General features: G+C 34.7%; 1 protein-coding gene across 1 annotated transcript; it reads left to right on the plus strand.

Moving 5' to 3' along the window:
* Positions 1–1640: 1640 nt before the first annotated feature.
* Positions 1641–4933, plus strand: LOC131951471 (molluscan insulin-related peptide 1-like). The gene is made up of 3 exons (XM_059313893.1): positions 1641–1728; positions 2369–2597; positions 4720–4933. Exons 2-3 carry the CDS (start codon positions 2390–2392, stop codon positions 4860–4862), a joined length of 351 nt encoding a protein of 116 aa, XP_059169876.1. The 5' UTR covers positions 1641–1728; positions 2369–2389; the 3' UTR covers positions 4863–4933.
* The last annotated feature ends 5344 nt before the right edge of the window (positions 4934–10277 follow it).

Consider the following 10277-nt stretch of genomic DNA (forward strand, 5'->3'; position numbering starts at 1 on the left):
GTCTAGACATACAGACTGTCAAGGAAGTGAGTTAAATAAAAGCTTGTAATAAAAAGAAGCTTTCGTAAACTTGGCAATAAAACATTCATTTAATTCGATATGTTTGGCAACAAAACATTCATTTAATTAGTACAGAAGAAATCGATAAATTTGGCAATAAAACATTCATTTAATTAGTACAGAAGAAATCGATATGTTTGGCAATAAAACATTCATTTAATTAGTACAGAAGAAATCGATACATTTGGCAATAAAAAATTCATTTAATTAGTACAGAAGAAATCGATAAGTTTGGCAATAAAACATTCATTTAATTAGTACAGAAGAAATCGATAAGTTTGGCAACAAAACATTCATTTAATTAGTACAGAAAAAATCGATAAATTTGGCAATAAAACATTCATTTAAAAAGTACAGAAGAAATCGATAAATTTGGCAATAAAACATTCAGTTAATTAGTACAGAAGAAATCGATAAAAAGTCAAAAGTTCTCCGTGGTTGACCAGAGACAATTTGGGGCCCTTAAAACTTTACTGGGCTGCATCCACAACTGATCATCTGTAGCTGGCCATTTATTGTTAGCTTTTAACCATAATTCTAGCTGGTCATTTATTGTTAGCCTTTAACCCCCCATAATTCTAGCTGGTCATTTATTGTTAGCCTTTAACCATAATTCTAGATGGTCACTTATTGTTAGCCTTTAACCATAATTCTAGCTGGTCATTTATTGATAGCCTTTAACCATAATTCTAGCTGGTCATTTATTGATAGCCTTTAACCGTATCTCTAACTGGTCATTTATTGTTAGCATTTAACCATAATTCTAGCTGGTCATTTATTGTTAGCCTTTAACCGTATCTCTAACTGGTCATTTATTGTTAGCCTTTAACCGTATCTCTAACTGGTCATTTATTGTTAGCATTTAACCATAATTCTAGCTGGTCATTTATTGTTAGCCTTTAACCATAATTCTAGCTGGTCATTTATTGTTAGCCTTTAACCGTATCTCTAACTGGTCATTTATTGTTAGCATTTAACCATAATTCTAGCTGGTCATTTATTGTTAGCCTTTAACCGTATCTCTAACTGGTCATTTATTGTTAGCCTTTAACCATAATTCTAGCTGGTCATTTATTGTTAGCCTTTAACCATAATTCTAGCTGGTCATTTATTGTTTTGGAACCGCTTTTTTAAGTAAAAAATTATACAACGACGCGTTAAATGATAGAACAAGAGGCTGCGTTGTATAAAAAGTGTCACAACGAATACCTCTTATTTAGGTCTTTTGTTTGGGAATTTTAAAAAATAATCTTGTGATTAAAACATTTGACGACCATGTAACCAGTAAAAACTACTATTAGTGTACAATTTAGTTTAGTATTGTTTGTTAAAGACTATTTGTGGCCCTTAAAATAATATGAATGGGCCCTGGGCTGCTGCCCTATCAGCTCCCACTTCAATCCGACACACTGTCCCTATGCCTCAACCTGTTATGTTTATATTTCATGAAAAAGAAGACCTAAGTGTGCACTGAACGTCGATTGGTTTCAGACCTGGTACATCGTCTGGTCAGTGACGTCTTGTTTTCCTACTTCAGCCAGAAATACGACGTCACTTCCGCCGCTGTCAGAACCCGACTCCACCAAGAAGCACCTGAGTGCAGCCCGCGCGTATTTAAGAACACCATAAAAACAATTGACAGGAGACTCAGCTGTAGCTCCAGGATCTGTAAGTTCACAGCCGTTTGGTCACATTTTGATTTGGTCACATTTTTGTTTGGTCACATTTTGTTTTGGTCATATTCTCGTTTGGTCATATTCTCGTTTGGTCATATTCTCGTTTGGTCACATTTTTGTTTGGTCACATTTTTGTTTGGTCACATTTTGTTTTGGTCATATTCTCGTTTGGTTCTCGTTTGGTAATATTCTCGCTTCACTAAGTTATTTTTGTCTGTATTTTGAAATATCCTTACAATCATAGTTTGTTTTCAAGCCTTTATATTTCTCTTTACTGAAAAGCACTGTAGGAAGTGTAAACCTGAAATAAATAAATTATGTATCAAGGCCTATCACATGATGGTGATATTATCATTAACAATATGAATGCCTTAATCCATTTGAAGTATTTTCAAATCTCTTATTTGAGGAAATTAGTTGATGTTGTAGAGAACAAAAAGCAGGCGGAATTACGACAAGGAACAATTTACGCATGCGGGATTTCTGAGAATATTCTGCGAAAAGTCTTCCGAAGGACTGTGTAATGCTCAAAGAAGATTTTTTGTCTATTGATAAAATGGTGTCTTGTATCTGTGGATTTGTTTATATTGTTATACGTATACTCAATTATACTTGAATTTAATCTATTTCAGATAAAAAAAAATTCCACAGACATGTCAGTCCCCTCACCGTTTGCCTTGGCGAGTGTACTCATCTCCATACTGGCCTTCGGCGCGTGCGGTGTTGAGGCGCAAGATTACTCGTGCTCCTACCACGACAGGCCCCACCCTCACGGTCTGTGTGGCTCAAAGCTTTCGGACACTGTCCACACAATTTGTGCGATACACGGTCTTCGTGTGGGCAAGAGAGATGCTGACACTGGTACGTTGGCTAGCTTTTTTTGTTTAGTAATCAATTTGCCAGTTTAAACAGGTAACTCGATCTATGGGGAAGAGTTTCGGATTTTTATAAGGAATTCAAGAAAGAAAAGTCTTTCAACGATAGGATTTTCTAAAATACCAAATCACCTGCTTAACAACAGGGCATTGCTAAACGATATGAGAAAATCTATTAAATTTTTTACACTATAGCCCTACCCTTTTTCGAGGGGGGGGGGGGGGGTGGACATTATTAGGAAGAACGCTGGACATTTCTGGAACAAGCTGGTGAAATCTTAGCATCAATTGGGTTTGTACCCCCTACCACCAATGACGAAGTAAATAAGTAGCTATGTAACGCTATATCTGCCGTCTTTAATGTGAGACAATAGCAGTACTGCAAGCAGATGAACGTGTAATAGCGACATATTGCAGTTGCTTATTCTATTATCGTCGCAAATCTTAGGGTCACGGATCCTTAAAATGTTGATGTTCTTTAAATTGAAAGGCTGGTTGTAACAAATCTTTCAAATAAAATGTGTGTCAGACCTGGTCAACAAACATCTCAGATTCGAGAAAAATTAAGGGAGTCTTCCCGTCTGAATTTTATCAGAGGAGACAATATTTAAGACTTTTGCTTGACCGACCTACGATATTCTCATAATTTTAGAACCCAACTGAAACTCGTCTATATTACACTTTAACAAAATTTTAAATAGTAAATTATCTTCCACCCGACACACCTTCCCCAGCCTTTTCCAAGCATTCTAAAACACATTTCTCTTTATATGGATATTGTGGCGTTTTCACTTTATAGCTAAGTCTAACATTGTGTTACTTTTTTATGTTGTAAGTCTTAACCAACTTTTAAAATCTTTAACCAACTGTTTTGCGCTGACTAGGACCTTTGGCCGAAACGTCTATTGTACTTGAAGATGTGTCTAATTTTTGCGGATACTAAAACTATCTGGTTTTATTATTGCTGGTACCACAAGTACATAAGTTTTATTAATTTATCTTGCTAGATGCAAACTTTGACTTCTTATTTTTTCTTTTATAACCTGTAAAGTTTCCTCTTAGTTTTAACGTTTTGTTTCCTCATATTATAGCTTGTAGAATTCCCTCCTAGATTTAACTTTTTATGCTACCCTATATTTTAACTTGTAAAGTTCCCTCCTAGATTTAACTTTTTATGCTACCTATATTTTAGCTCGTAAAGTTCCCTCCTAGATTTGACTTTTTATGCTACCCTATATTTTAGCTTGTAAAGTTCCCTCCTAGATTTAACTTTTTATGCTACCCTATATTTTAGCTTGTAAAGTTCCCTCCTAGATTTAACTTTTTATGCTACCCTATATTTTAGCTTACAAAGCTCCCTCCTAGATTCAACTTTTTATGCTACCCTATATTTTAGCTTGTAAAGTTCCCTCCTAGATTTAACTTTTTATGCTACCCTATATTTTAGATTGTAAAGTTCCCTCCTAGATTTAACTTTTTATGCTACCCTACATTTTAGCTTGTAAAGTTCCCTCCTAGATTTAACTTTTTATGCTACCCTACATTTTATCTTGTGAAGTTCCCTCCTAGATTTAACTTTTTATGCTACCCTACATTTTAGCTTGTAAAGTTCCCTCCTAGATTTAACTTTTTATGCTACCCTACATTTTAGCTTGTAAAGTTCCCTCCTAGATTTAACTTTTTATGCTACCCTACATTTTAGCTTGTAAAGTTCCCTCCTAGATTTAACTTTTTATGCTACCCTACATTTTAGCTTGTAAAGTTCCCTCCTAGATTTAACTTTTTATGCTACCCTACATTTTAGCTTGTAAAGTTCCCTCCTAGATTTAACTTTTTATGCTACCCTACATTTTATCTTGTGAAGTTCCCTCCTAGATTTAACTTTTTATGCTACACTATATTTTAGCTTGTAAAGTTCCCTCCTAGATTTAACTTTTTATGCTACCCTATATTTTGGCTTGTAAAGTTCCCTCCTAGATTTAACTTTTTATGCTACCCTACATTTTATCTTGTGAAGTTCCCTCCTAGATTTAACTTTTTATGCTACCCTATATTTTAGCTTGTAAAGTTCCCTCCTAGATTTAACTTTTTATGCTACCCTTCAACAGATGGAGACGAGAAACTGAACGAATTCCTGTTGGCGAAGAAGAGCGCCCTGACCTACCTGAGCAAGCGACAGAACCGAGGCATCACGTGTGAGTGCTGCTACAAGACGTGCACAACTCACGAGATCCTAGGCTACTGTGTATGATTCAGGCACAGCCCGACTCTAGAGTTGGATCTGCTTACCGAGAATGAATGGCGGGAAATAAACTAATGATAGTTCATGCTTTGTATTGAGATTATTTTGGTCATTTTTAAAATAACTTTTTTTGGTCAAATTATTAGAGAAATTAACTAGATCTAATTTTCTAGCAACTGTTTAAACATCTATAAGTATTCTGTTTCAAAACACTTAGAACATCCCGTTTACGTTTTACAACCCTATACACATCTTAGTTATTCTTACGACCATATAAACATCTTAGTTATTCTTACGACCCTATAAACATCTTAGTTATTTTTACGACCCTATAAATATCTTAGTTATTCTTACGACCCTTTAAACATCTCAAGTTTTTCTGTTTACAAATACCAAAGTTAAATTTGTCAAGGTGGTGGCCACGCTTGTCACCATGACAACAGAACCCATACATGCACATAGAAACATGTGCCATCACAATGTCAAAGGTTAAATAACACTTACTGAGTCATCGGTATAGTTGTCGGTATAGTTTCCTACAATTTCATTGTTTGAGTTGCATTAGAGTTCAAGGCTACTTACATTAAAATTGCAATAAACTTTTAGGGCAGTTTGGCGATTTTAAATGATAATTAATAAAGAGCTTTTTTTTTTGCTAAAATAACACATACTGAGCTTAATCGAGATTTCCAATTTTAAGTCTCGGTCTCTCTCGTTTAAAATCTTGTTAGCCAGGGAGAGATATACATTTTACAAACTAAATTAATATTTTTGAACATCATTCCCACTATTAAAAAAAAAAAAAAAAAAAAAAACTTTGCCGGCTATTAGTTTCTAGAGAATCCATAATAATAAATAATGTCCAACTATAGGCTTCTTTAAAAAATATCACATTTTAACTTAGGCTGTTTATCATTATCATTGCTTACTATTGTAAATAACAATAGCGGAAGTAAAGTTTTAACATATTTTTACCTTTCAATTAAGATATTCACATTTGGTTTGAAAAATACTAGCTGGCAAGATCGAGAACCAGATGTTGTTGACCTACTTACAAGCCCTGTATCGAAATACGACATAACAAGCAGTTTATAAAGCCAAACTATTGTCGCTATATTCATTCGCTTTATGAAAAGAAAAAACGCTACTGTTCACAAAAATCGAGGATACTATTCCGAATACATACGCAATAAATTCGTCTACTTTTTGGCAAAATTGATCCAGTTTCATTTGTATATAAATTATCTAATTGTACCACATGTTAAAATCGAAGTACTAAAAATATCAACACCCGGCTTTTGCGGATGATCATTTTATTACCGCCTCTCGATTAGCAATAGCCCCCTAAATTTGTCCGCTTTTGAATTATTACAATTATAAATACTTTTAAAATTGTTCTTATTAAATGTGTGCAGAAAGATATCGTTAATCAAAACAATAAAATATACAAAAAATAGGAAGATATTTGACACATTTTTTTTCTCAACAATTCTCTAATAACATGTCTGTTGTAAAGTGAGTTTCTATACAGGGTCGATGCTGAACGTTGAACAATATAGGACGATGATCCAATAGAGAATATATAACGACGATACGATAGTTCTATCTTTTATTATATACAATATATACAGCTACATTGACGACAGACGGGAGACGACCTCCAGACATCCTCACTCGACGACAACACGACTAATACTGACTTCAACTATCTTCCTAACAACCAAAACATTCTCTCCTACGTCACATCTTTATTTCCTTTTTTACGCATTCATAATCTTTTATTAACGAGAAAAATGGCCCGTTGAGGAAGGATACAACGGGCGCTAGGTTGATAGTGCTGTCTATTTTCTCGGTACTTTAATTTATACAAAATATAGTCGTAAGCATATCCCTAAACCATGCACCTAATATCATTCATGACAAAAGTCGCATTTAGAGTTTCTTTCAGGCAACTCTACCACACACACACACACACACACACACTCCAAAACATGTCTACCGTCCCATTCAACGAAATCTATAATATAATCGGGCAAGTAGTGTGTCAGTCCTTCCTTCCTTCCTTCCTTCCGTCATCGCTATAGATTTTGGAACCATAAAAGTAAACATCGCACCATGTAGTGCTTTGCAGTGCATCGCATTGTCTTATTATAAGTATTAGAGTAGGGTTTGTTTATATAACGACATAGAGCTATTTTATAATTTCCAATGTGTTTACTCTTTTGCATAACTTGAAGAAAATATTAAATATACACACACGGCTAAAACATATTAAAAGTATCAATGACAAATGTCATTTTCGTTTATATTCCCAGAAAAAAATGGATACATTTCAATAACATAATAACAGTACGGTAGAAAAATCAAATTAATATAACTCTTTTTTCTAATTTTGACAAAAGAGGTAATTTAAAAATACATTAAACTCACGCTAATAAAAAATGTGAATGCAAATATACGGTCGTCATAGAAGGAATTAGTGTTGCAATAATATAATTAGCAAAATGTGAATGCAAATTATCCGGATGTGTAAGAGTAAATTATTGTTAGAAAATTATAATTAGCATGGATTGATAAGAGGCAATCTTTTATTTATTTTATTCACTGAATGTAGGGCCTACTGTTTATTACTTATAATTACTTATAATTTTGAATCAACTATTCAGCATTATTGTAGACGCGTCATTGCGTTCATTAGGTGCGCAATGGTTTTAGTTATGAAACTCTATTGTAAGTTTTTAAAATTTAAAGTACTGGAAAAAAAATGCGTGAATGGATAAAGTGAAATATTGTAGGTAAAACACGGATATTTTAAATACTGCCTATTATTTATACTGTTTACTAATTATTATTCTATCTTTCGGTTTGCGGACAAGCTAGGGGTTTTATAGGAGAGGCGTAGCGAGGGGGGGGGGGGGGCATATGTCCCCGGGTGCCGACCTTAGGGGGCGCCAAAGTGGGTTGGAAAAAATTGCGCGAGGGGGGGTGGGTGGAAATCGAAAGTTTTAGGGCGGGGGGACAGGGGTGCAAATCGAAAGTTTGAGGGGATGCAAATCACCGGAAAGGGCGCGATTTGGCGCTACGGGCTAGACTGTGAGCAATATGCCTATATGATTGCATTTAAATTGTGTTTATGTTATGAGTGTTGTGTTTGTTTTTTCGTTTGTGTTTTTTTTTGCGTTCGTTTGTGTTGTATTTAGTTTTGTTCTTTTCCTATGTTGGTACATTTAAAAAAAGATTTACCGTGGCGGAGCACGGGATGCAGCTAGTATAATTATATACTTTTTCCAGTGTCCGCCCCCTCCCAGAAAATTCTACCCCCTCCCCCGAAATTTTCAAGTACCCCCACCCCTCTCCGGGGAGGAAAAAGTCTGAAAGAAACACTGGTCACATTTGTAGATCATACAAACTAAAGGAATAATCTGGTGTAGTTTGAGTAGACGACGAAAGCGACCTCACTAACAGTATTCCAGTTGTCAAACACTTCATTGTTCCTGAAGTGGCTGTCACAGTTCCAAGGTTTCTTCACCTGAAAAGAAAATATATAAAACGATACAATTAAAACTATACCAGAGATCTAGACATCTACTGTACCCTCTTCTCGAGGAAGAATTAAACCTGTAAACGCTTTTAATGTACTTTTGGACTTCTTTTTTCCTTCTTAACTGAAATGTTGGATGGTATTTCCCCCAACACAATTAAGTATTTCTATGCGCCACATAGAAGACTTACTCACATTTCAGACTGTTTTTCTTTCTGGATTTTCTTCCATAGCCTTTGTCCATCCAAGGTTAAACTATGAGGTAGCAGTTGTGAGATTTTTTACTTTTCTCTCCTAGATGTCTCGCTGTCCCAGCTATAGAGACCCATCTGTCCGTGGGTTTGAACTAGGTACTTTTCGGTAGAGTTAACACAGTTACATATAATTACCTTTGTGATATTTCACCACCTACCATTTTACATCTGGGGTCAACATTCTCTGGAAAGCCAGTACCGTTCATATAAGCAGGGAGGACGGGAATTCCAATGTTAGCCGTCCCACGAAAGGTAAGCCTCCATGATTTCGAGATTGGATTAGCCTGAAAGTTATATTCAATTACCAAATTTTATTACAAACTAATACTCGTGTATTTACAAGAGACATAAATAAATTATTTTCAGTGGGGTGATTGAGGTTGTTCTTATCCTATATTAATCAGGTCTGTTAAATGTTTAAATATTTAAAATACTTTTGGTAGGTTGCGTGTTCACTTCAATGTCAAATTTTGTAAACCATTACGCCAATCTCTAACCTGGATTGATCAGATAAAGTATCCTGCTGCTATTTGTTGCTGTTAAACACATCACTACTGCATCAGTCATGGAATGAGTTGAGCTTTCTTTAAAGCAAGTAACTTCTACTGATTTACAGTTTACGGTTAAAAATCGTTTACTTTATAATTGTATTTTAATGTTTGAAATTATAACGACGATTTCTGTCAAAGTTACATCTTGTAATACACTTCTGTAGATGATGCAGTTTACAGTTGTAAAGTTTGACTGGTTATCTAGCTGTGCCTGAAAACATGCCTCTACAAAGATGTAAACAACCTTGGAATCTCATTATATATACAATATATATGTTACTACATTACTTTATCAACTACATTTATTTTAGTTGTAGGGAGTCAAAACTTAAAAACTTGAGACAAAGGTTGGATTAGTGGGTTGTATGTAACATCACTAAACATAGCTAACAATGACAAGAACATACTTTCAGACACAGGAGCAGGTCACTTTCACATCCACATGCGTTGTCCAATTTTCCTGTCAAGAGAAATTATAGAACATCGTGCTGTAGACAAAAATGATTTTTACCGAGCTGGACGATACGAAAATAAATGAATAAAAACGTTTTAAAAACAATTTTTATGTAATACAGCATTAAAAAGTAAAATAATAAATGATTTTCTTGAATATATTATAATACTCAACTATTTAAATAACTATAAAGAAAAGCGCTCTTTTCTTTATACTAGTTTAGTTCAGGATTTTGTGTTTGGTACGTAACATCCAGTAGTTTAGGTCAGGGTTGGTTGGTTGGTATGTAACATCCAGTAGTTTAGGTCAGGATTTTGTGTTTGGTACGTAACATCCAGTAGTTTAGGTCAGGGTTGGGTGGTTGGTATAAAACATCCAGTAGTTTAGCGTTGATTGGGTGGTTGGTATAAAACATCCAGTAGTTTAGCGTTGATTGGGTGGTTGGTATGTAACATCCACTAGTTTAGGGTTGATTGGGATAATTAAACGACGTGCTGTATGCTACATTTATGTTACTTTAAAATTATACATTTATAGTAAAGTACTTTGTTTAATTTGCAGGTTGATCAATATAGTTAAATATAGGCCTATATACAGCGCAGTATACAAACGTAAATTACATTT

Source organism: Physella acuta, unplaced genomic scaffold, assembly GCF_028476545.2.
Source record: "Physella acuta isolate Inbredline_101_S28 unplaced genomic scaffold, ASM2847654v3 ptg000813l, whole genome shotgun sequence".
NCBI lineage: Eukaryota > Metazoa > Mollusca > Gastropoda > Physidae > Physella > Physella acuta.

Excerpts from the sequence above, each read along its gene's own strand:
- LOC131951471 (XM_059313893.1), top strand. The coding sequence starts at position 2,390 with ATGTCAGTCCCCTCACCGTTTGCCTTGGCGAGTGTACTCATCTCCATA. Across the intron at positions 2,598-4,719 it reads CAAGAGAGATGCTGACACTG|ATGGAGACGAGAAACTGAAC; the intron begins GTACGTTGGCTA and ends ACCCTTCAACAG.